Source organism: Triticum aestivum, chromosome 4A (assembly GCF_018294505.1).
Source record: "Triticum aestivum cultivar Chinese Spring chromosome 4A, IWGSC CS RefSeq v2.1, whole genome shotgun sequence".
NCBI lineage: Eukaryota > Viridiplantae > Streptophyta > Magnoliopsida > Poales > Poaceae > Triticum > Triticum aestivum.
The window spans coordinates 373841460-373868371 of NC_057803.1; the positions used below are offsets into that span (position 1 = coordinate 373841460).

Consider the following 26912-nt stretch of genomic DNA (forward strand, 5'->3'; position numbering starts at 1 on the left):
CCAGGCGCGGGGGAGAGTGGAGAGGGTGGCAGCAGCTGTCGGGAGGCTCGCCAGGACGGTAGCAAGGTGGCCACCACGGTGTATGAAGCGGCATGCAGCGCGCACACGAGGTTGGCCGGGAGGAGGCGTTGTGCAGAGAGCTAAAAGGAGAGCGAGCGGTGTCGTGGTGATCTCGCCGGCGAGCGACGGGAGGATGACGGCGAGCTGAACTGAAGGAGGGCGAGGTCTCCACGTTACTTTAAGTGCAAAACAGAGAAACACACACACCCAGGCAGGAGCACGGGCTCTCCTCCTCGCGTATGGGTACAGTGCCGCCACCGCCGCCATGCGCGGCCGTGCGGAGCGGATGCCGTGATGGCGAGGCGGCCTATGTCACCGCGGCAGTGCAAGGCACCACCGCGTGACTGCCAGTTGGCTGTGCCAAGCGTGAGTGCGTGCATGTGACAGCTGTAAGTGTGTGTGGCCGGAGTGAGCCAGAGGGGACGTGGGGTACTTAACCCCGCGAGAGCATTGTAGCAAACGAGCTGTCATTTCAGTAAACTGATATTCTCTCCCACCTTTCTCTCTCTCTCTCTCTCTCTCTCTCTCTCACCCCTTTCTCAAGCCAACCTCATCCCCCTTTCCCTCACCTACCGTCGCTGGTCCTCCCTGATCTAGATCGGGGCGTGACATTTGGTTATCAGAGCCACCGAATCCTGCTAAATTTTTTCTCCGCTGCTTCCACAATCTCTTGGCCTTGATCCGTAACACCCACCGCCGCGGGTGCGAGTTGCTCCGGCAAATCGCCCAAAATCCCCGGCGGGGTTGGATCGGCTCAGAGCGGAACAATGGCGCCGTCCAAACCCTCGGTTCAGACGAGACAGCTGCTGTCCGCCATGGACGACAACACCAACATGCTCAAGGCGCTCATGGAGACCGTCCTCTCGCGTCTCGATGAGCAGAAGGCCGACAGCGAGAAGCGACTCGAGGTTCAGGCCACCTTCAACGCGCAGGTCGCACAAGATCTGCGGGCGCTGTCCAAGCAAGTGGATCTCACCCAGGCCGACGTTGATGAGACGCGCAAGGCGCTCGAGAGATCGCCGTCGCCGCGTGGATCGGGACGGGGCGACGTCCTCAACCCGTCCCCACCTCCATCCCCCCCCCGCCGCCTCTACGCCCTCCACCGGTCCACCAGCAACAGCAGGGACCGCCACCGTCCCCACGCCTCTCCGATCAGCGCCCGCCTCTGCTTCAGGCGCCGCACCAACAGCAGAGCGAGCCGCATCTCTACCAACACCACGACACCTACATCAAGCCGCCCAAGCATGATTTTCCGCGCTTCGACGGCACGGCGCCGTACCTCTTGCTGGATCGCTGTCGCGCCTATTTCGACCTTTACCGCGTACCGCCGTCGAGCTGGGTGACCACAACGACGCTGTACATCAAGGGCCAGGCGGCTCACTGGCTGCAGCCATTTCGGCAAACACACAGTGGCCTGGGCTGGGAGGCGTTCCGCGCAGCGATCATCAAGGAATTCGGCATTGACGAGTTCGAGCTGGAGATGCACAAGCTTCTCCAACTCCGGCAGAGCGGCACCGCCAGCGAGTACCGCCAGGTGTTCGGCAGCCACATGTACCACCTCCTGGCGCTCGACCCGTCGCTGTCCCCAAAGTTCTTCATCACACAGTTCTTGTTGGGCCTCAAGGACGAACTGCGCGCCGCGGTGTGTCTTCAAGCCCCCACCTGCATCACGCGCGCGTCCATCCTTGCTCGCATCCAAGAAGAGGAGTTGATCACGCCACGAGCGCGGCCGCGACCACAACCCCAAGGCCGCCCACCTCCAGCGCCACCAGCACGCCCGGGCGCCGCGCCGCGCCAACAGCCCGACGACTACGCGCGCGAGCGCCAACTCAAAGAATTTTGTCGCGCCAATGGTCTCTGCTTCAAGTGCGGCGACCGGTACAGCCACGAGCACCGCTGCAATCCGCAAGCGCAGCTGCTTACGATCCAGGTCGGCGCGTTTGGCGAGGTGCTCACTGATGACGCCGTGCACGCTCTCGAGGTGCTCCGGAGCATGCCGTTCCCCCTCCAGAGTGCTGCACCATCTCTGCGCACGCGCTGGACGGCTCGGAAGCGCCCAACACCATTCGTCTCTGCGCCCTGGTGGGCAACCAGGTGATGCTGTTGCTGCTGGACTCTGGAAGCACGCACAGCTTCGTCAACAAATCCTTCATCGAACGTGTCGATGCCGAGACCCAGGAGATCGCTATCCTGGACGTGCGTGTGGCGAACGACGATCGCCTCACCTGCTCGCGCCAAGTCCCAGAGCTCAAGTGGTGGATGCAGGGCCATACATTTTCAACGCCGATGTACGAGCTCAACACCGGCGCCTACAACGGCATTCTAGGCATGGATTGGCTGGAGAAAATAGCCCAATGACATGTCATTGGCAAGAGAAGTTCATCTCCTTCCTCCACGATGGCGAGTTGGTCACCCTGCAAGGTGTTCGACCCAAGACAACACCAACGCTCACGGCCATTCAGCCGGCCGAGCTCTGCAAGCTGATCGCAGGCAATGACATCTGGGCTATGGCCATGGTGGAAATGCAACCCCCAGACCCAAGTCGCGCATTCCTTCGCAGACGCCGATCAACGACTTATTTGAGGAGTTTGCTGATGTCTTCACCACGCCTACTGATCTGCCCCCTCATAGGCAGTACGATCATGCAATCACACTGGAAGAAGGAGCTCAGCCTACAAACACTCGACCCTACGGTTACTCGCCACTGCAGAAAGACGAAATAGAGCGCCAAGTGAAGGAAATGCTCGATGCCGGCGTGATCACACACTCTGTCAGTCCGTACGCTGCTCCGGTGCTGTTAGTGAAGAAAAAGGATGGGACATGGCGGTTCTGTGTCGACTACCGGCGCCTGAACGACATCACAGTGAAGAACAAGTTTCCGTTGCCGATCGTGGATGAGCTCCTCGACGAGCTAGCCGGTGCTGCCTTCTTCTCCAAGCTCGATCTGCGGGCAGGGTATCACCAAATCCGAATGCGGGAAGAGGACGAACACAAGACTGCATTCAAAACCCACCACGGGCATTTTCAGTTTCGCGTGATGCCGTTCGGCCTGACAAATGCGCCTGAAACATTTCAATGCCTGATGAACGCGATCTTCGCCAAGTATACCCGTAAGTTTGTCATAATTTTTCTTGACGACATTCTGTTTTTCAGTGAGACGTGGGAAGAGCACCTGGAGCATCTCCGGCTCGTCCTGAGCCTGCTCTACGAGCACCAGCTCTATGCCAAGATGTCGAAGTGTTCCTTCGCCCAAGACCACATCGATTACCTCGGCCACGTCATCTCCAAGGAAGGTGTCGCAACAGATGTAGAGAAGACAGAAGCCATGGCTCAGTGGCCTACACCAACAAATGCAACAGAGTTGCGCACATTCTTGGGGCTCACTGGCTACTATCGCAAGTTTGTGCCCCACTACGGGATCATTGCAAAGCCCCTCACACTGTAGCTCACCAAGAAGGGTTTCGAGTGGCCAGAGACTGCGCAACACGCCTTCGACACACTCAAGCAGGCGATGGTGACCACGGCAGTGCTCGCCCTCCCAGACTTCGACAAGCCCTTCGTGATTGAGACAGACGCTTGCGACACGGGGATTGGAGCAGTCCTGGTACAAGAAGGCCACCCCATCGCTTACTACAGCAAAGCGTTGGGAGTGAAGAACCAGAAATTGTCAACATATGAGAAGGAGTTCCTGGCAGTTATGATGGCGGTGGACAAGTGGCGTGCTTATCTTCAACGCGGGCCGTTCACAATCCTCACAGATCACAAAAGTTTGTGCTCTCTCGGCGATCAGCAGCTGGTGACTGACGTCCAGCGCCGCGCCATGTCAAAGCTGGTTGGACCGCAGTTCAAGTTTCAGTATAAGCGCGACATCGACAATGGAGCTACAGACGCGCTCTCCCGCGTGGGCAGCCACTTCAGCGCCAACGCCCTGTCTCTGTGTCAGCCCGCGTGGATCCAGGAAGTGGCCAATTCCTACGCCACTGATCCAGACACGCAAGAACGACTGCAACAGCTTGCGCTGCACAGCCCAGATGATGACGAGTACGAGCTGTACCGGGGCCTCATTCGGCGTCAGGGCCGACTGTGGATCGGCGCAAACACCGCTCTGCGCACAAAGCTCATCAGCGCGATGCATGATAGCGCAGTAGGAGGCCACTCTGGAGCAACGGCCACCTACCACCGAGTCAAGAAGGTGTTTGAGTGGAAAGGACTGAAACAAGATGCCGACGAGTTCGTGCGCCAGTGCCAGGTTTGTCAGCAAGCCAAGCATGAACTTCGCAAGCCTGCGGGCAAACTGGCACCTCTGCCGATCCCCTCCGCACCCTGGCAGGAGCTGACCATGGATTTTGTCGAGGGACTGCAAACGTCAGAAGGCTACGATACAATCATGGTGGTGGTTGACTATTTCACCAAGTTCGCTCACTTCGTGCCCTTGCGGCACCCGCTCACGGCAACACAGGTGTCACGCGTGTTCTGGGACAACGTTGTCAAGCTCCACGGCATTACCAAGTCCATCGTCAGCGACCGCGACAAGATCTTCACCAGTGCGCTGTGCCGCGAACTACTTGCCGGCGCGGGCACCAAGCTCCTCTACTCCACAGCATACCACCCCCAGACGGATGGCCAGAGCGAGCGTGTCAATCAGTGCATGGAGATGTACTTTGCGCTGTGCCGTGCACGACACTCCCAAGCAATGGCGCCGTTGGCTTCCCGCTGCTGAATTCTGGTACAATTCCTCCTTTCATTCCTCACTGGGTTGCTCTCCCTTCAAAGCGCTGTACGGAGTCGAAGCCAACGAAGGGAGCATGGCCACCTGGCCGGCATCCCAACCAGCCTTGCCGGACGGGGAGCAGTGGGACTGGTCTTTGCCTCAGGAAAACTTGCATGCACATCTGGCACGCGCGCAAGTCAAGCACAAGAAGTTCACGGATCTGAATCGAACAGAGCGGGCGTTTCAAGTCGGGGAGCGGGTTCTTCTGAAACTGCAACCATATGTTCAGAAGTCCGTGGCGAGCCGCCCCTGCCCAAAGCTGGCGTTCAAGTTCTTTGGCCCTTTCCCTGTCATCGCCAGAATTGGACCTGCAGCATACAAACTGGACCTCCCTACCGACAGTAAAATCCATCCTGTGTTTCACGTCTCGCAGTTGAAGCCTTTCACCCCCAACTACAGTCTGGTGTTCTCTGAACTTCCGGTCACTACGGATCTGTCCACTCAGGAGACAGTACCAGTGAAGATACTTGATTGCAGAATGATGAAGAAAGGCAGCACACCCGTGATTCAACTACAAATAGCCTGGGACACATTTCCTCCGACGATCATCTGGAAAGATTACGACGTGCTCCGCCGGCGATACCCGCATGCAAGCATCTGGGAAGACGACGCAACAGTAGAAGAAGGGCGTTCTCAAGGAGGGGAGAATGTCACCGCGGCAGTGCAAGGCACCACCGCGTGACTGCCAGTTGGCTGTGCCAAGCGTGAGTGCGTGCGTGTGACAGCTGTAAGTGTGTGTGTGTGACAGCTGTAAGTGCAAAACAGAGAAACACACACACCCAGGCAGGAGCACGGGCTCTCCTCCTCGCGTATGGGTACAGTGCCGCCACCGCCGCCATGCGCGGCCGTGCGGAGCGGATGCCGTGATGGCGAGGCGGCCCTACCACTGGCGGCGCTCCCCCCGGGCCAGGCCCACCCCCCGCACCACCAGCTCGATCTCCTATTTCCTTCCCAATGTCCAGCACAGCCCGCCCTCCTCTCTGGCTTCTGGCATGGAAAACCCTCCTCTCCGACTTTCGGCCTCTCCCCGACCTCTGGCCGGTGCTGCAGGAGGTACACAACACCCACCTCCATGCCATTGCAACTTCCAGCCGCGACGTCCATCGCCTTCTCTAGATTCAGCGGCTATCTGCACAGCTGCACGCCAGCTGTTCGGTCAATTGACCCAACAGACAGGAGGTAATTTTCTGTTTTTTTTGTTACTTTGGTGTTCCATCCATCACTAATATGAAAGTCTTCGTTCATATACTACTCATGTTCTGTATATTCTGATTGATTATATTAGCCTAGAGAATGGAGAGCAAGAGGAGATGTTGTCTTTGGCACCATACTGAACTATTGAGGCAGCAGGAAGATGAGTGTATCGTGCAAGAGGAGATCCTGGCCGCCGTCCTGTGCCTCGGCGACCAGTACGATCACGTCCTCACGTGCCTCCTCCTGGCTGATCCGATGCCAGCAACTGTCATCTTCCCAAAATTTAAATGGACACTTGGATGTTCTTATTATTTTTCTTCTGAAATGAACATAGCTGTGAATTTTTTCTTGGGTGGAATCAAATTCTGATGGAATTTACAATATACTCTGTATTGTTGTTTTTTAGGTCTTACACATCTCGTGTACCCAGGGTCATCCACACCCGTTTTGAACGTTCATTAGATGTTTATCGGCTAGCTGGGGAGGCATGAATAATCTTTAAAAGACCATGTTTGTACTGTTAAACACATGCTCCAGAAATGCTATACATGTTCTCTTCTTTGTTCTTTTGGTAATCTACTTCATCACTGACTCAATTGTTGGTTCAACCAGTCTTTGTGGATTCAGTTCTTGATATTAGCAAATATTTTTCTGACCGGCAGGTGCATGTGAGTTACAAGGCAACATTGAGAACACAAAAGCCAGTATGTTTGAGCTATGGGCACAAGCTAGGGGCAGTACCTCCCGGCTGCCCCAGCACTTAAGGCGACTGTCCAATTCCACTTTCATCCATGGAGGCTGTGGTTTAGTTCTCAGGTTTGGCAGCCTTTTCTCTCTACGACTAAGTGTTTTAGTCCTGTCAAATGAAGCAGTGGTGTTTTTGCAACATAGAACAGATATATAAGGTGCTTCCAATTTCTAAATCCCAGAATTGGTGAGACCTTAGTTAGTTTGGACTCATAGCAATGTGTCAATTCAAAATAGAGCCTTGTCATTTTCACGACGGCATGGACGTATATCATATGTTCTCTTGTGTTGTATTTTGGTGTAAAAAAATAAAATAGGAGAGGAACAGAGAGCAAAGAGATAGAGAGAGCAGAGAGAGAGGCACACATCACTGAACCCTTTGGATTCTAATGCAAGGTTGAATAATTTTTTGCGTTCTAACTCTCTGGGATAATATGCAGTTTTTTGGCTTATCGTTGTGCCTCAAGTTTCCGACATCGCGTGGCTGTACACCAATGACTTTCGCCGATAATCCGTCTGCTCGTACTCGACCGTTCACCGGAACTTTGTGTGACCTGAGGTACACCACATGTACTCATTACAAGATGATCTTCAGGAAAGACAATAATTACAAGTAGCGATCAAAGGAGATAAAGCTAGCTAAATTTTTATCTAGGAAGAACAACTGCTGTATGACAGAAAAATATAAGAAAAGATAAACTAATATCATGGTGATGGCATTACTTGACTATTTTGGAAGTAGCAATCAAAGGTGATAATGGTAGCTAATTTTTTATATAGGAAGAACAGCTGTTGTGACAGAGAAACGAAAGCTAAATATAAAAGTATATACCTGTTTGTGTCTGTCAATTTAATTGTCATGAGTATTTCAAATTCATTCTTCTTACTTCTTCAGATAATACACTATGTACTACTTTTGTTCAGGTATATACTACTTTTTATCATTTTTACTTTTTCTAACCGGATGCATGCATGCTTGTCCTCATAGGTTTCCCTTGGTTCAGTACTCAATTTTTTTGGTGTATACTTTCTCCTCATCAGTGAAGTATATGTACGACAAGACAGAAAGAAACATATACTGCTGATCGATACTGAAATATCATATGGAAGATAGCCCTCTCTTCTATACCCCTTTGTGAAAAGTAGTATACTATCATTTGAAAAGAAAGCACACCATATACTCCTTTCTGATAATGAGTATACACTGATCGTTATTTCCAGTGTCATAGGTATATACTCTGAGAATAGTTGTATATATCTGTTTTGAAAATATAGTATGTATATACTCCTTGCAAACTACTCCATATCATTTAAGCGTTTTTACATAAGACTGTCCGTCTAGATACAATAACTAATTAGTATTTTAATAACTTGAATTGCATGGCTTGAGCTCTGTGCTGGGGTCTTCTCTTATGTATGAGTGCACCATGTGCGGATTAAATTTTTTGGGGTCTTCTAACTCTCTGGGACAATTTGCATCTTTATTTGTGCTAATTGGCAAGGTGCATGAATAATGATTTATCTAGGGTTTTTGCTTAATGGAAAGGCCTTTTCAGTTAAAAAAACCCTACTGATTTGATCAACAGAGCATGCCTCTGTTTTTAAATAGCAGTAGTTCCTTTGACCTTCTCCTTATTTAATTGACTATTTTGGTCTCAAGATCCAATAGCCTTGCTGTTAGTTAATGCTCTATTTATATTTTCTTCCAACAAAACAAATGTATGTTTACAGGAAAAAAGTCGCCATTTCCAGCAAAAACAATGGCCTGCTGTCGCCAGGTCGCAACAAAAGTTTTGGCCGGTCCCATAAGAAAAATAGTTCCAGCAAAAAAAGATTGTTGTTGCGGTCACAGGTACTATATGGTTTCACTCTACGCCTCTGTAGTTATTTGGCTGAAGATGTGCATTACTGTTGGCTGTGATAATACATATAGTAAGATTGCATGTTATACCAGCTTAGCAGAACTTCACGGAAATTTGCTAGAGGAGTTGCAACAGCCTTGATCAAATATTATTTTCATTATTCCTTCTTGGTTTTAGACAATAACAGTAGATAATCTTCATCGAAATTTGCTAGAGAAGTTGCAACAGCTTTGATCAAATATTATTTTTATTATTCCTTCTTGGCTTTAGACAATAAAGTAGAGAACCAAAATCCTTCTACTGTATGTGTACCTGTAATAGAGAAAAGTCACTCTGTCTTTATCATGCCAATAGGCCAATGTGCCCAGAAATTAGACAACAGGGGGAATTAGCTAGTCACCGGCTCTGAAAGCATAAAAAACAATTCAGTATTTAGGCGACTACTCAATTTTGAAGAGCTACTTCTTCAAAAAAGATAGATGCGTGAGCTTTTTCTAAACTGTAGGATATCATAGTCTGCTCTGCTAGCTGTAAATTGTAGGGGATTAGTGTAGCTTAATGCCGTTGTTGAACTGAGTTAGCAAGTATATGTTGCTTTTTGTTAGGAAAGTGAAAAAGAAACTCTTTGATGTCGGGCCTATCCCTGTGGCAGTGACAACTTTTTAATTTACTCACAAGCATCAAATATTTTGTGATGAGAGAAGTTGGTGAGTACCTAATAGGTTTGAGGCGCTATTTTCATTTGCTATGCTCGACAACCATGAAAAAGTTGGGATTGCAGCAATCATGCTAAATCTATTCAAGTGTGTTAGTTTTACGCGGACGCGGCGATTTGGTGCCCGAGCCCAGATGCACCCGAAATCGTCGGCGTCTGTTCGTGGCTTGGGATACTCAAAATTCGCTCTGACGCATCTGACGCGGAGTGTGGGAAAATGGGTGTGCGGTGGAATACGGCAGCGAACAGTAGCGCATTCGTGGGCACAGAACGTACGGGCGTCTGAGCCGTGGCTCAGAACTTGTACTGATCCGTCTGGGAAACATGTCGAGGGCTTCGGGACGGGGCGGTTTGACGAGCAATGAGATCGAGCGCTGGTGGGAGGTACCTCACGGTAATGGCGGGCGCGGTGGAGCAGCGCTGGATGCCGATGGCATGGAGTTCCTGCTGGAGCCAGGCTACCGGTGAGTTTCCCTCTGGATTTTCGTGCTTCGATGGATTCCCCGCCGCCGCCACTTATTCTGTTGTGGTTCCCACTCATGGAGGAGTTCGCGGACAGCTTGAAGCAGCCAAATCCGGACACTCTAGGGTTCCTCCGTCCATCCATGGCCACTGGGCTGCATCGCCGCCGACGCCGTCGCCACCGCCCCATCGCCGTCGACCCTGACGCCACCGCTGCTCTCTAGATCTCAGTCTCGCCGGCGCTCCTCTCTGCCTTGGGCCCCTGTACTGGACAGCTGCTCGCCGGTGTGGTCTTTCTCCTGTACTGGACAGCTGCTCGCCGGTGTCGTCTTTCTCCTGTATTGGTCGGCGGCATCTCGTTCTCCTGTACTGGTCGGCAGCATCTCGTTCTCCTGTACTGGTCGTCTGCACGAGATCTCTAGTCCGGCAGCCTCCACCAGACACCACGGGTAACTAATCCAGTTCCCTAATCTTCTTTTCCATGGATTCATGATCCAGAGTGTTGATGCTTGTTGTGAAATTCCCAATATTTCTATCATGTTGATCTTTAATTGTTGGAACGTGCAAGTATACTATCTTCTCTTGGTTCGGTCCAAAATCATACAAGTAGATTTAGACAGGTTCCTGTAACATGTCATTTGGACATCAATCATACTCCCTCCGTCCCAAAATAAAAGATCATTTTTTACATTAACATAGTGTCAAAAATGAACTCTTATTTTGGGATGGAGAGAATACTTGTTTCTTTGTCAGTATCGTGTTATTAGATTAGCACAAGTTTCTTAATTTCCATGCAACGTTATTGGATAATTTATCTGTTATTAGGAGGCAAATCAGTGCATAAGCACTTATCTGGGCATCACCAACAGTATAGAAGCCAATACTATTTTCTTGTGCTTTCCGCATCACAATACAATAAAAATCTGGGATACAATAGGTTACATCTTGATGTTTTCTCTAGTAATTAGTGGACATATTAATCCTAAGCATGTCCCTATTAAAATTACACTTGAAAATAAATGATAAATGCAGAGGGTAAATTGTACAATGAAGATCAAATTGGCCATGGAGTGATCATACTTTCATTCATGAAAGAAGGCAATGTTTTCCACTTCACATCTAGTTAGATTTTTATATCGACAAGATTCTTTGCCGTTTTTTCATGTCTACTACGCCCTCCTTCCCATAATATAAGAATGTTTTTTTACACTAGTGTGGTGTAAAAACACTCTTATATTATGAGACAGAGGGAGTAGATGATATCTGTTGGTCAGCTATATATGCATGCTTTTCTTTACAGTGGCCAAGTTATGATAGGGAATGTTCAGAATTTATGCATACGGAATTGTAGCATACCTGAACTTAAGATGGCAACGGCACTAAAGGTAAAAGAAATTGTAAGATTGCCCATTTGCAAAAAACAAAAAACCAATCAATCAGCATCACAACTTGCTGCTACATGAACTTTGAGTACTACTCTGCAGTAGGATGCCCTTTTTGTCATCAGAGGACATACACATGCATATATTTACAGTTGCTGCTCGTCTGGCTGTGCCATGGCTAGTTGATAAAAGAAAGCATGTGCAAAATTAACACTCATTAGCAACCAGTAAGAAGAGAGTGCAGGTGTTGTTGTTCTAGGTCCTTCAGTTTTTTCTTCTTCCTTGGTACTGATGAGGGGTAATAATGCCTTACGATCTCACATATTACCTATCTCTTAACTTTTTCTCACACATTTCCTTGTGTTGATCCTTGTGCTCCATGAGTCAATTTCTACTAGATTATGTAATCTGTTTACTGCTACATGTCTTTGTTCAGTGCTCCATGGTTGGATGCACTTGGTAGTAGTACTATACTAGGCTTCAGATCAATCAGTTTAGGAATTTGGTAAAAATTGCTTTTTTTGTTAATTTTGATTAATTTTACCAACCTTGATAAATTTTCTTTTTTGTTAAGTTTGCTACTGGTATTTCTCTGTGTCGTCATGGCAGTTTGAATTGACATATGCACTGAATTGAATTTACATTTCCAATCTGACATGTTCTACATCATGCTTCTTTACTTCAAGGCATGTGCTACACTTCAGCCGACTCATTCGGAGGTATTGTTGTATGTGAATTGGAAATCAGAAGTTGCGAAGCGCCATCAATGCTGCTTTGGAGCATCGCCGCTACTCCTGCCATGCCGGCGATTTGCAACATGGCGGATGTTGTGGTGACAGATGCAGCAGAGATGCCGCGGTGCCCCTCTGCTTTTCAACATGTCGCATGTTGCGCCAGGGTGCGGTGGTGGTGGTAGGTGCCGCCCTCCAGGATGCATCACTCCTCGCAGGAATGGCTTACAGCGGTCGTTGCCATGGCACTGCTTTGCAGCATCAGTGGTGGTCGTGCTGGCTGGCAGAATCGCGGTGGGCGATGTCTGTGTGCGGGCCCACCAGGCATGTGGCAATTGCACGCGGCACTTGATTCTACATTAAAAATTACTCCCTCCATCCCGAAAAACATGTCGTAGCACCGTTTTTACAATTTACCCCTCGTTGTTTTCCTGACCAAACCCGCGGTCCTCTCTCTCCTTCCCCACTCTTCTTCGACGCCAGCCGATTTGGTCGCGCCCGCCCCCGCCCACGGCCCCGCTGCCTTGCTTCCCCTCCCACCGCCCCACGCTGCTCCCCCCCCTCCCCGGCACCCCATGCCTGCGCCTCGTTTCCCTCCCCTTCGCCCGCCGCATCGTTCCCCTCTGCTACCACCCTTCAAGGTTCAATTTTTGGAGACCATTGTCCGGAGTCCTTGCACTCCTTCCGCATCTGTCCATAGTCGACCACCTCCTCGACTTGGACCACGAAGCTCGCCCCCTCCATGGACGCCATTGACCTGAGCACTAGAAAGCACGGGTGCCCCTTCTCCACTCCACGGACGGCTACGCGCTCAAGGTGGAGGAGCTCATCGTGTTCAAAAAGGTGGAGGAGCTCACCGCCGAACTCGCCGGAGTGGTGCTCGTCGTCGGCCCCGCGCATCCGGGCCCGCCGTCGCCGCCGCCAAAGACCACCTCTTCAAGGTATCAGACGCGCCCACCATTCTGCCATTTCAGTTTTCAGAGAGACCATATGCAGGGCATCAGATGCATATCTAATTTTGAATTTCTGCTCTGTTTGTCAAACCACTTTCAGCTCTGTTTACTTTCAGCTCTGTTTGTCTCTCTCAGGGGTCGCAGGACCACCCGGGCCTGGTCACCATCTCCATGGAGGAGATCCTGCAGTTCGCGGCGTCCATCGGTGGCGCCATCAGGACACCCACGTTGTCACACCCTCGATGCGACTATAGCTTCCACGTGTCGAGGCACGACTTAGAGGCATAATCGCATTGAAGGCATATGTCGCAAGTTAGGCAATCTTCACAACATCCCATGATAATAATAAAGGGGAGATAACATAGTTGGCTTACACTCGCCACGTCAATCAAGTACATAAATAACATTACATCATCCAAACACTCATGGCCCAACTACGGCGCCAAAATAAAAGAGAACCCAACATGCGACACGGTCCCAATCACCCCCAACTGGGCACCACTACTGATCATTGGGAAAGGAAACATAGTAACGTTGAGAGTCTTCGTCGAACTCCCACTTGAGCTCATACGCGTCTCCTGGAGCGGAATCATCAGGCCCTGCATCTGGTGTAATAGTAATCTGTGAGCCACAGGGACTCAGCAATCTCGCACCCTCGCGATCAAGACTATTTAAGCTTATAGGTATGGCAAGGTAAAAATAAGTGGAACTGCAGCAAGCGACTAGCAAGTATGGTGGCTAACTTATTAGCAAAAGGGAGCGAGAAGAGGAGGCAAAGCGCGAGTGTGAAACTAGAGAGCAACCTGCGCAAACATTACTCCAACACCGTGTCCACTTCCCGGACTCCGCCGAGAAGAGGCCATCATGGTAACACACTCAGTTGATTCATTTTAATTAATTAAGGTTCAAGTTATCTACAACCGGACATTAACAAATTCCCATTTGCCCATAACCGCGGGCACGGCTTTCGAAAGTTCAATCCTTGCAGGGGAGTCCCAACTTAGCCCATGACAAGCTCTCACGGTCAACGAAGGAATAGACCTCCTCCCAAGACGTTCCGATCAGACTCGGTATCTCGGTAATTCAAGACAACTCCGACAATGGTAAAACAAGTCCAGCAACACCGCCCGCTGTGCCGACAAATCCCGATAGGAGCTGCACATATCTCGTTCTCAGGGCACACCAGATAAGCTAAGCGTACAGGAGCCAACGTAACCCAAGTTGCCAAGGGACGGCCCCGCACGGTGCTCTAGGTTGGAGCAACACTCAGAGGAGCACTGGCCCGGGGGGGGGGGTGGGTGGGTTAAAATAATGATGACCCTTGAGTCTGCGAAACCCAAGGGAAAAGGCTAGGTGGCAAATGGTAAAACCAAGGTTGGGCATTGCTGGAGGAGTTTTATTCAAGGCGGACTGTCAAGGGGTTCCCATTATAACCCAACCGCGTAAGGAACGCAAAATCCGGGAACATAACACCGATATGACGAAAACTAAGGGCGGCAAGAGTGGAACAAAACACTAGGCGAGAGGCCGAGCCTTCCACCCTTTACCAAGTATATAGATGCATTAAGATAACAAGATAATATAATGATATCCCAACAAGTAAATAAATGTTTCAACGAGGAACGGCCTCCAATCTTCACCTGCAACTAGCAACGCTATAAGAGAGGCTGAGCAAAGCGGTAACATAGCCAATCAACGGTTTGCTAGGACAATGGTGCGTTAGAGGTTTGCCATGGCAATTTGGGAGGCTTGCAAGCAAATGGTAGGCATTGTAGCAATGGCATAGCAAAAGAGCGAGCAAACTAGCATAGCAAAGATAGTAGTGATTTCGAGGGTATGATCATCTTGCCTGCACAGTTGTCAGAGTTGACTGGATCCTCGAAAGCAAGCTCAACGGGCTCCTCGTTAGCAAACTTGTCTCCCGGCTCTACCCAAACAAGACAAACAAGCAACAAGGACACAATCAACCACGTGCAAACTCAAACAACACAATGCAAAGATGGTATGTTATGCGGGATGCGATGCGGGATGCAATATGCAAGATATGACAGAAAATGCATGAACCTGGCCTCAACTTGGAATTCCAAGTGTGCCACTGGAAAGATGAGATTAAATCGTTTGAAAACGATATAAAGAACGCCGGAATCAGAGTTACGGTTTGGAAATGGCAAGCGATTCAAAAATGACACCGGTTTGCGATTTTCAGCAAGTAGGCATCTAAATGCAATGAGATGAACATGCTACAACACCCAAACATGACACCAAAATACATGACAGGGATGCTTATAAGATGCTTAACAAAAGTCTAGCACTGAGCTACGGCCAATTCATCCATTAACAGGTTCAAACAAGCATGGCAAAAATGCAAATGACAAACAGATCTCAAACTTAGTGAAATTAACACTTGTCTGGAATTTCAGATCAGGTAGTCCTCTTCGGAGCAACAAAACTACATGCTACAGGATCTTAACATGGCAAAGTAAAGCATGGCATGGAGCTACTCAAAGAGCTTAATAAAAGTCCCTTAGTGACCTTGAGCCAAAAAGGACCAGAAAATACAATTGCAAGCATGTGAACATAGCAAAAACATAATCAATTTTCAGACTTGGTGAAAACTGGCACATGCTGAAATATAACTCAAGTAGGCATGTTTACGAGCTCGATGCACTCACTATGGTGCAAGTCAGGGCAAGACAAGCATACAACTAACAAGAAGGCACAAAATTCAAGCTAGACATGGTAAGAACAATAGCATAGCATGCACGGATCAACTACAACATCACCGGCAAAATTGCAAACAAGTTGACAATCTGCCCAGATTCACAAAGTAGCAAAAGTAGAGCTCGATTGACTCAAGCTAGGGTGCTCCATAATTGCAAACAAAGACATGTATGGATAGAGCACTACAAGATTAACAAAACATCCTTACTGATCATCCTCAAAAGAGGCACGGATCACTAGGAAACAACATGAACATATGGCATCATGAGATAAGCAGCTCCAGGACTTGGCGAAATCACAAAGTCCCTGAAAACAGAGTTACTAAGTGCACCACTTTGCAAGCTTGCACTAGACACCACACACATCCTAAAAATACATGGGTTGCACCTCTGGAAAGATGACAAAACCCTTAACAAAACACAAGTAGAGCATCAGGGCATAGCATGCACACATTAATCATGGCAAAAATGACAAAAGTGCTAAACGGAGTAGCAGATCTGACAATTATCTCAAGTAGCCCTCTTCTAGCAGCATTTCGGGCATCAAGATGAGCTCAAATGAAAATGATGCAATGGAATAAAATGATGTACTCTCTGAGATGAACATTTTGATATGCTATATGCATGAATCGGAGCTACGGATGCAAAGTTACGGAGCCGTGAACATGAGCACTTGAACTAAAATTATCAGGGACTTAGACGAAATTTTACCCTCCAGATCTAGGGTTTCGGCGGGCACACGAACCGAGGTTCGCCGGCGACGGGCAGGGCGGCGGCCGGAGGGGGAGATGGCCGGGGCGGCCTCCACGGCGCGGGGCGCCGGCGGCCGGGGCGGCGGCGAGACGGCAGCCGCGGCGCGGGGCGGCGCCCGCGTGGCTGGCGGCGGCGGAGGGCGTCGGCGATGGTGGCGGCGGTCGGAGGAGCTGCGGCGCGCGGCGCCGGCGTGGAGAGGCGGCGGTGGCTCGGCCGCGGAGAGAGGAGGCGGGCGGCGCAGCGAGGCGGTCGGGCGGCGCGGGGAACGGGCCGCGCGGGGCCCGGTTCGGGCTCGCCCGGGCCGCGGCGGCTGAGGCGATGTGGGCGCGGGGACCGACCAATGACGAGGCGACACGTGGCGGCAGAGCTGAATTTGGACGTGTCTGTCTGTGCAGATCTTGTCTGGCGGCGCGCGAGGGGATTTTTAGGGTTTCGGAGGTAGGAGGAGATCCGAAAATCGGGGGGTGTTTAAATAGGCATAGAGGGAGCTAGGAGAGTCCAAATGAGGTGCGGTTTTCGGCCACGCGATCATGATCGAACGACCTAGATGATGGAGCAGAGTTTGGTGGGTTTTGGGCCAAATTGGAGGGGTGTTGGGCTGCAACACACACGAGGCCTTTTCGGTCCCTCGGTTAACCGTTGGAGTATCAAACGAAGTCCAAATGATACGAAACTTGACAGGCGGTCTACCGGTAGTAAACCAAGGCCGCTTGGCAAGTCTCGGTCCAATCCGGAAATGTTTAATCCCCACACACGAAAGAAAGCTAGAAACGACCACGGGAGGAGAACGAAGCGCCGGAATGCAAAACGGACAACGGAGAAAATGCTCGAATGCATGAGACGAACACGTATGCAAATGCAATGCACATGATGACATGATATGAGATGCATGACAATGACAACAACACACGGAGACAAAACCCGAACCCGAGGAAATAAATATAACTTAACACCGGAAACGACAAGAGTTGGAATACAAACTGGGAAAGTTACATCCGGGGTGTTACACACGTCTTCGATCTGCTGGAGCCCAAGGAGGAGGAGGTCCTGGTGCTGGAGGATGCACATGGCAAGACCAATCTCAAGGGCCTCTCCAAGGTTTACTCTGCTCTAACAAATCAGCCTCTTTTCAAATTACACAGAGGATTGCAGAAAAGTTATGTTTGTTGTGTGTATCACAAATTCAGTTTTAGTTTCAGTGAAGTTTCTTGTCCTTTAGGTTTATTCTTATCAAAAACAAATTCAACTAACCAGCCTCTAGAGCATGTAGTTTCCCAATAATCTTATCTAGCACTTCTGTGGATTTGTTAATAAGCAGGCACCGCAATTTTGTAAGATTAACAATACTGGATGGTAGCTCTTTTACACCAGCTGCCCTCAAATCCAGCATCTGCAGATGGTGTAGTTCCCCGAACTTTTTTGGGATCTCAGTAATGTGACTGGTGCCTATAACAAGATACCTCAGCTTGCAACCCTTGAAACTTTGAAAGTGGTTGCATCAAATTAGCACAATTAAAGAGGGATAGTGATCTCACTTGGCCCATGATCTTGGTTGCTTTTAGCACAACATGTTGCTGATTCCTGTTTTGAAAAGATAATCATTCTACCTTGCTTGAGAGATCTGTTTGTTGTAGGCTAGGTATCTCACTATCATTGAATATCTTGTAGTTGTTCAAACATTCTAAAAAATAATGAAATGTAAAGACTTAGTTCTGCTGGCCTGAGGATTATAATCAAAGACTAGCTTAACAATTGATGGAACATGCCAATTACACATCAGTTTATAGTCAGGAAAAATATGACATGGTCTTACTTTCACTAGATCATTCATCAGAGGCAAATGGGGTCTTCCAAAGATTGGATGACATAACTAGACAAGCATATAGATTAGAAAATGCCTTGTTTGCCAAGAGATAATCAATCTCGGTAGGAATGCAACAAGCAAGTGATATCAACAAGCAAGTGATCTGACCAAGCCAACAATGAATAGTGAACATTGGTAGAGTTTTGCTTGATGTTATACTGATGTCCCATTTTGAAACTGAAAATTTGCAAGAGTTTTGCTTCATTTTTTTCTATTCACAGTACAAGTCCAAACCTGTATTGATAGTACATGTTCTATTTTTCTATTGTTGATCAGATCCATATTTGGATTATAAGTTAGCCCAAATTCAGTTTTAATCCAAATTATTCGAATAAATTCAAATATTTTAAATTAATTCAAATAACTAAAATCAATTCAAATAAATCCAAATAACCCAAATTAATTCAAATGATCCAAATTAATCCAGTTAATCTAAATAACCCAGATAATTCAATTAATCCAAATAACCTAAATTCCAATAAATTCCAATGAGGAGTTGATATACAAGGATTAGACAAGGCATACACAAGGACATGGCATAAGGGCCTCTTTGTCCCCTCTTGACACAAGATTACACAAGACATACACAAGGAGCACCTGACTACATGACATAAGGGCCTCTTTGTCCCCTCTTGACTACATTCTTTTCCTTTCTCTGGCCACTTCTTCCCTTCCCTTCCCTTTACTTTTCTTTCTTTTCCCTTTTGTTGCTACTTCTTCCCTTCCGTTTACTTTTATTTCTTTTTCCTTCTCTAGCTAATTCTTTCCTTTCATTTTCTTTTTCTATTGCAATTTCCATTTCTTCTATAGTGGCCCTAGTATCAACAACTACCTGACTGTTGCAATATACACTGATTATTTTCATTCCAGTATTCTGAAAGCGTTTCTTGTGCAAGTGGGGCAACTTATATTGATTTCCTCCTTTGTCTTTCATAACTTCAAACATAACTGCTTTTAATGTGATAAAGCTTCTGTGCAACTTGTCGGGATCGTAGTTCTCGAATTTCTCTTCCACACCCTGTACCAGTTCCTGGATGTTTGTAGGTGACCTGCAGTCGGTTAGAGACTGGAGAGAGTTATGGAAGCAGAGGTCCAAACAATTTAACTCAGGGCTATTTGGGGGCTGTTGTAGCAATCGGATGTCAAGATCAGTTTGTTCCACAGCTTCTCGAAAAGCTACATCATTGGGAAGGACATGAGGCTTTGCGTTATCCTGTTGGATGAATATTGTTGCTCCCTCATTATCATCAGGCCACTTATCCTGAATTGCCGGGATAACCTTATTGATTAGATAAATCTCTGCACATAGGCCTGGTTACTTTCACTGATGTCAACACTTTTGTTCCCTTTGTTCTGTTCTGACTTGTTCGCTTCGCCTCAGTCTCTTCAACAAATGCCCAAATGCCGATCTTCCCATCGAATGTTAGCTCCCCCTCATTGTTATATCGAGGCCTGGCAACAACTATTAGGAACATTACCTTCCCAATGCTGTGAGTGTTTGACACGGTGCGCTTTGGTTCAGGTTCTCCTGAAAGTACATAGTAACTATTCTTCACTCTCGTCATGTCAAACCACTTCTCATCGATGTGAACCATATTTGTCATTGGTTTGAACATAGCCCGAGAAGTTGAGATCGAATTGTCATCGACCATGGACATACAAAATTTCAATCTCGCAAGCTTGTTCTCTAGCTTGAGGTGAGGCTTCATGGTGCTTGTGATGCGGTTAAGCTCATTCAACTGGAACCTCTTATGTAGGGTCGATCGGGCCACACCTAGAGACCGTGCCAGAGATCGAATAGTCCTTCTTTTATTCAGTGGGATTGTTGAGGTCCTCGCTAGATCTAGCTCCTTTCTCTTTCGGCCGGATCTTCCTGGCTTCTTGCTTGAGACATCTACTTCTTTGCCATCGGCAATTTGCTTTTTGGCGTCTTCCCAGATTCTTTCAACAGATTGTACACTTATGTCCAACAGGTTTGAGACTAGCAGCTTGTCGTTTGGTTGAACAGACCCATCTCTGAGCTCGATTACCAGCAAGGCGAAGTAAACACCATGCCTCTCCTTATCTGACAATTCTCTTCTTTTCTCTTGAAGTATCCAATCCATAACTTCATCCTCTTCCTCTTGAGCTTCATCCTCTTGCCCTTCATCTTCTTGAGGCATCCAATTCATAGCTTCATCGTCTTCGTCTTGAGGCATCAAGTCCAAATCCATAGCTCCATTATCTGCCACTTGACGTTCCTCCTCTTCAGGGATCCAATTCAAATTATTACCTTCACCGTCTTCCTCTTGAGGCATCAAGTTCAAATCAATAGCTTCATATTCTCCCTCTTGAGGCATCAAGTTCAAATCCATAGTTATGTGTTCCTGCCATCAATGACAAAAGATGAGTACACCATGGTACCATAACAAGAATACACACACACAAAATGAGTATGCAAGTCAAACAAGAAATGCATTTGCACTAGTCAAACAAGAATGCACACACACACAGAGTAGTACTCCATAGATATGATCATGAGTAGATATCTACAGTTTTAACAATGCATTTTAACTGAATTTTCAGATTATGATCATGAGTAGATATGATCATGAGTAGTTATTACTGGAGCCACCATACAAACCATACACATGTCTAGATTAAACAAAAAGTATCATGTTCAAGCCAAATTTTGAAGATTGCAAATGATCATGACCATGATCAGCAGCAATTTTGAAACCAAAATTCAGTAAACAAAATTCTATCAGTCCTGTCATTTAAATTCCAATAATTTTAATAAATCCAAATAAATCAAATAATTTTGAGTTGAATATACAGTGCATCTAATGTACTGTATGTGTATGTGCTGTCTAGATGCCAGCCAAAATGACAAGATGTTATAGTTTGCTGTCACACCAGGGATTGAGGCCAAATACTTTGCTCTAACTATAAGCCATTTTACTCTAGTTTGGGGTATTTTTTTTAGCTGTACCACATGATCAACAATACACAAACTTTCATTACTGAAATTTCAAAAACCTAACAATGGAGTTTGTGACCATTTGCTTTCATTACTTACTTACTTTCCCTTTCCTTTTTTTTCTTTTCCTATTGCAATTCAAATGTTTCTACAGATTTGCATTTACTGTCTGGCATTGCATTTGGATAGGAATATTTTTAAATCTGTTCATTTTCTGGTTGGAATCTTTTTTGGCATACAGTATAACTACACATGAAAGAATCAAGTGTTGTTTTACCAGCCAATGACATCTATGCAAGTCAGGTTCATTAGCCTGACAGTTCTGGAGTACTTTATCAACATATCATGCATCTACTGAATTATGCATCGATGCTTCATAAGTGAGCACTTTAACGTTTCTATTGGCTCTAATTATGAATCCTTGGCTAGTTTTTGGGTCTCCAACAATAAGAACTTTGTTTTAAACATTGTTAGTTCAACTGACTAATGAATCCTAAAAACTGTCAGGTTTTGGTCTGCCATGTCCCCATAACAGAGCAAGATGAAGATAAAGAGCTTTATAAATTCGCTGATGGCGTTCATCCAGAGACACCTGTTGATAATCAGTGGCTGAAGGAGAAGCTCTTGGAAGACCCTGAGATACCTTTCCCTGGAGATTCCTGACACAAGTTCAAATTCCCTGATCCCTATCAGTAGGTACTTGTGCTGAATATGACATAATTACAGTACACTGGCACAGATTCGTCCACATCCACTCCATTGACTGACTGAATTATACAGTTTACACTTGACAATGTTTGTTCAGATCATAATTGCTCTGTTGATATCTACTGATTTTTATTCAATTAACACTAATCATATTCAATTAACATTGTTCTTCCTGATGAACAGGAGCAGAGCAGCAACTCCCGTACACTGATCATATTCAGCATAGGGAGCAGAGGAGGAACTCCTTAGTGCAGGAGCAGAGGAGCAACTCCCGTACCTTCTTCCTCCTGATGAGCAGGAGCTCTGGCGGCAGCACGGGCAGACGAGCAGCAGCAGCACCGTTGGTAGGGGAGAAGCAGCCGCACGGGCACGCGGGCAGGTGAGAAGGAGTTGCACGGGCTCACGTGGAAGATTGAGGAGGACGCGCGGGAGATTAAGGAGGGAGCGCGTGAGCTCCTGGTCCACCGGATCGTGGAGGCAATTTCCGACGACGCCCGTAGGGGATCACGGCCGGGAGGAATTGCGGTGGCGCACGCGCGGGAGCTCGAGGAGGATGCGCTGGAGCTTGAGGAGGATGCGCTGGAGCTTGAGGAGGATGCGCAGGAGCTCGAGGTGGACACCGACGAGCTCGAGGAGGACATGGCCGGAGGTCCTGACGATGCCCGCAGGTAATCGAGGCGGGAGGGGATCGCGGCGACGCAGGTCTGAGCGGGGGAGGCGGCGGAGCAGGTACTTGGCGACGGTGGCGGTGGAGCAGGTACGTGGCGATGGCGGCGGAGCACTTCCTGATGGGCGGCGAGTCGCGCAGCTGGGCGGCGCCGGCCCCTATCAACGACGAAGGAAGAAGACAGGGGGTAGAGGGGCTTGTTTCAGACGATTTTAAAACTATGAGTTTTTTTTTTGCAAAATCACCAATGAACTGCGCCCGCGACATGTTTTTCCGGACGGAGGGAGTATAATGCAAATTATGTAAGTGGGATGTGAACCGGGAAGAGCAATGGTTGAATTGTTGTCAGTGGAACGGTAATGGGTGAACTGTAAGCAGTGACGTATTGTGAACTGGATGTGTATTTGATGCATAATTTCTTTGAAGTTGAACTGTGTAATGAACTGATGTACAGGGGTTGGGTAGAAAACGAAAATGGTTTTGGGCGGGTTGGATTCTAAAAAAAAGGTTTGAGGTGGTGTGATAATGTCATTTATTTCTACACATGTTTGAATTGGATTTGTGGGTTGTATGCCTTGGATTTCAAAACTAGAACTACATACAAAGTTAATGGCTGGTGCCTAGTGGATGTCACCGGCTGCGGGGAGGGCTCAGCATAGCACAGGAAAAAGCCTGAGCCGTTTGCGCCTCAACGGTTGTCTACGCATTTAGTGAAATGAGCTGCTGGTTTTATTTACTTACCATACACCTCCTATACATAGATGAATATGCCACCAGGCACAGATCTTCATGTGAACTGACGGGAGAGATTTAGGGAGCATCTGAGCCTGCGCTCCGAAACGAATATCCGAGTTTTATGCTATCAATTTACAATGTATAGACACCATTAGGTTTGGTCCTGTTTTTTTCCTCTGAAGTTGGGTTTGGTGTTGTTTGTGTCCTTCACCAAATATGAAGTATTTGAAGCTTGTCAGGACACACATTTTGTTTGGATTGCTGATTATAAGAGATGATGATGTGGTTTCAGCTTTCATGTTTCTTGTTAGCCTTGTGCAACTCAATCGAAAACAAATGTAAGCCGGCATTGTGGATATTGTTAGTACTATCTGATGGGTCCCGTGTTGTGCGATTAAGGTTTTATACTGGAAATAAGGAATATTCTGTGCTGTTCAAGAACTTAGTTGTCTTTCTTTCCTAAAATCATCTGAATTATGTGTAGTCCTTCTTTTCTGTTTGAAAGAAGGATCCCTTGTATTCATGAAGGTGGAAAGAGAGACACATGAAAGAACGAAGAGAACAACACCAAAAATGTTTCACACGCAAAGGCATAGGAGGCTGCATGTCTCATCTTCCTGCTATTTACATGATGGACACTGAGATAACCTTCTCATCAGTTTCTGGTAAGCTCCCCTCTCGACATGCTTGCGCACCGGCCAGCTCTGGTGCGCGCATTTGTAGTAGCTCTTATCAATGGTTTCAGCATTGCTAAACAATGGGTTCAGTTATCTCGTTAGTCTTAGGTACTGTGATTTGATAAGGAATATACTAACAAATTTGGTTTGGTTCACTTGAACCCAATGTCAATGAGCTGACTCCGCCTCTTAAGAGGTACTATATCTTACCAAGCCTGTGAGGCATTGGGTCATCCGAGCACTACTCCCTATCCGACTACAATTCTTCCAACCGAGCACAGTAACTGAAGGCGTCATGGATGGTCCAGATAGCGACCCGTAGTAATGCACAGACACATTTACTAGTATATTTTAAATTCAAACTGAAAGTGTAAATTCACGGAAAGAAGCGTATTATGACGGTGAACCCACGGAGTCAATCCGTACTTTATTATTACTAGTAAACATGCCCGTGCGTTGCAACGGGAAACAAATTCACGCACGGTCTTAGCTACTCGTCTGTGTTTCCTCTTCGCCTTCCTCTTTGCCATCCACTCATGAATCAATTCCAAGATGACGAGACATAGCAAAAGGAATTTGTGCGTTACCAAGGATAATTATTTTTGTATAGATATACTGAAGAGGAGCGTGCACAAAAAAACAGTGCCATCTCAAATAGTAAAAAAATCTTAAAATAATAATAATAATATGGATCAATGGATCAAAAATTGGAGAAATGCACCTTACATTATTAGGTTGGAAAAAGGCTTGTGCGATTGAAATGAGAGAAGATCACACACTCTAGCCCTGATAATAGCCTCGAGACTTTCCCTCCTTAGTGATGCAAGCTTTTATTTGGTGTATCTCTGGAGAGGAGTGCATCGCTGACAAGCGACAAATGGATGACCAATGAAGACGTAGCGGCATATGTCACGCACTACACACATCTTGTACATGTCCTCCACAGGACGATGGCATAATGCCCGCCCATCTGCTGCTACCGCCGCAGCCAACCCACACATCTTCCTCCTGCTACAACGAACATCGAGCACAAGGAAGACGTGGGAAAAGAATTATTGTCATCTCAATGGACCACCGATCTTGTATAAATGCAGCAAAAATTTAAAGTAGCTTCATGGGGGTATTTATTCTCCTTTCACGAACCCATATAAATATAAGCTGATAAAGAAACAAAAAATAAGTGTCATAATTCGTAAGCAAATGGTAGATGGTAGATCATATATGCACTTATTATAAATGTGCGAATATATTAGGATGAGTGGCAGATACACTTATACAGACATGGCATTTGCATTTTAGACCTTACTATAAATATAAGCCTTCGAATAAAAAATAAATTGTTTTTTTGGTCTAGATTTAGATTTAAAACGCCTTATATTTTTACACATGCAGTATATGGGGCATGAGTTGGCAATTAGTTCATCCTCTTAGTATGCATTTTATTCATCTCATCCATGTTCCTAGAAGTAATTTTTATTAAATTATAAAATAATAAAGTACACATATATGAATTCCATGAGTGATCTATCATGTTTTTAGCTCAAGCACGTAGACCCATCTTGACTTATCTCTTCCAAGTATCCAACCTTATGTCTTCATTTGGATGTACACGATAGCTGACCAGCTAAAAAAATTCAAATGGCAGATAAAAAAATCACATGGATGGAGGAAGTATGCGGGAGGTGCCCTCATGTGTCGTACGCCCTTGGTCGAGCCACATTGTTTGTTGCTCGCCTGTTCCTCCTCCTCACTTCCCTAGCGCCGATTCAAGCACATCCGGCGAGCCCTTGGTCGAGGGATCTCCCCCTCTTCACTTCCCACTCTTCTCTTCCCCGGAGCCACAAGCATGTTCCTGCTCCTCCTCTTCACCCCCCTCCCTTTCTTTCTTGAGTTCTCCTTTTTTATGGTGCAGCGTTATACCACCAAGACCCACATCTTACCCTCGTTTGTTTATTCTTGAGGCTGCTTGTTTTCTCATTCAAGTTGGGCGTATATAAATTGATGGTCTTTGATGAAAAAAGGCGATGTGGGACAAAAGGAAAATCATGGGTTTGAACTCCCTAACCATTGTCAGCTACTCCCTCTGTTCCATATTAGTTGTCGCTTAAACAGATGTATCTAGTACTGAAATACATCTAGATACATCCATTTCAGAGACAACTAATATGGAACGGAGGGAGTATTTTATAGGCTCCCGAATCAATTCAATGAAAAAACCATCCTAGCCCAACTCGGTCCGCGGCTCCGCGCACCTCGCCCTCGTCCCTGAATAAGATATGGTTCATTTAATGTCAAACCTTTGTTTTTATCAAAGCCAGTCAATAGTTTGCATGGCCAGCGCAACCCAGTAACATCTGGGAGACCAAGGTTCGAGTTCAGCGCCTAGCAATATTTTTTTAGTTGGTGGGATGGGCTGGTTCGTGCGTTCGCTACAGCCTAGCCCGGGCGAACATACACCATCGTGAGCCTATATGGAAAAATAGCACCACCTCGGGCAAACCATATGAAACAAACTGAAAACATAAAGTCACGGAAAGAAGCGTATTGTAACAATGAACCCATGGAGTCAATCCGTACTTTATTATTAGGGAAAGACTAGGAAAAATGCCCGTGCGATGCAACGGGAGAATAAAACATCATATACCCATAACCAATAAACATGCATAGATCAAGTCTCTCTCTCCCGGATCCATGTCTTATATTTTAACATGTTATCCTATAAGACTCATCTTATTCGTGTTGTTGTTTATCCTCCTGTCCGTCCTCGTCAATGGTGGTTGTAGTGGTCACTGAACATGGTCAATCATCTCAAGGCGGTGAGCACGTCCAACACACGGCACATGTGTCGCTTAACCGCGCTAGCGCAAGAGAATGTTTAAAATTTAAAATAATGTCGTCCAGTTGGATGAACCATGCCAGAGCAAGAAAATGTTTTAAACTTAAAAAAATAGT

At 47.0% G+C, this 26912-nt stretch overlaps 1 protein-coding gene across 14 annotated transcripts; it reads left to right on the forward strand.

Annotated features, from left to right (window-relative positions):
• The first annotated feature begins 5492 nt into the window (after positions 1 to 5492).
• On the forward strand, positions 5493 to 23042 carry LOC123086134 (uncharacterized). 14 transcript variants are annotated; one of them, XR_006440551.1, is made up of 9 exons: positions 5508 to 6010; positions 6117 to 6596; positions 6688 to 6841; positions 7213 to 7331; positions 8504 to 8624; positions 9439 to 9813; positions 9895 to 10260; positions 21681 to 21869; positions 22065 to 23032. XR_006440551.1 is itself a non-coding variant. In XM_044507842.1 (3 exons), the coding sequence occupies exons 1-3, from the start codon at positions 5698 to 5700 to the stop codon at positions 7268 to 7270; spliced, it is 525 nt and encodes a 174-aa protein (XP_044363777.1). In that variant the 5' UTR covers positions 5500 to 5697; the 3' UTR covers positions 7271 to 7332. The 14 variants fall into 14 exon arrangements, 1 of the variants encoding a protein (XP_044363777.1); XR_006440550.1 differs by having other exon boundaries at positions 5509 to 6010; positions 9447 to 9813; XR_006440553.1 differs by lacking the exons at positions 9439 to 9813; positions 9895 to 10260 and adding an exon at positions 11880 to 12865 and having other exon boundaries at positions 5493 to 6010; positions 22065 to 23040.
• The last annotated feature ends 3870 nt before the right edge of the window (positions 23043 to 26912 follow it).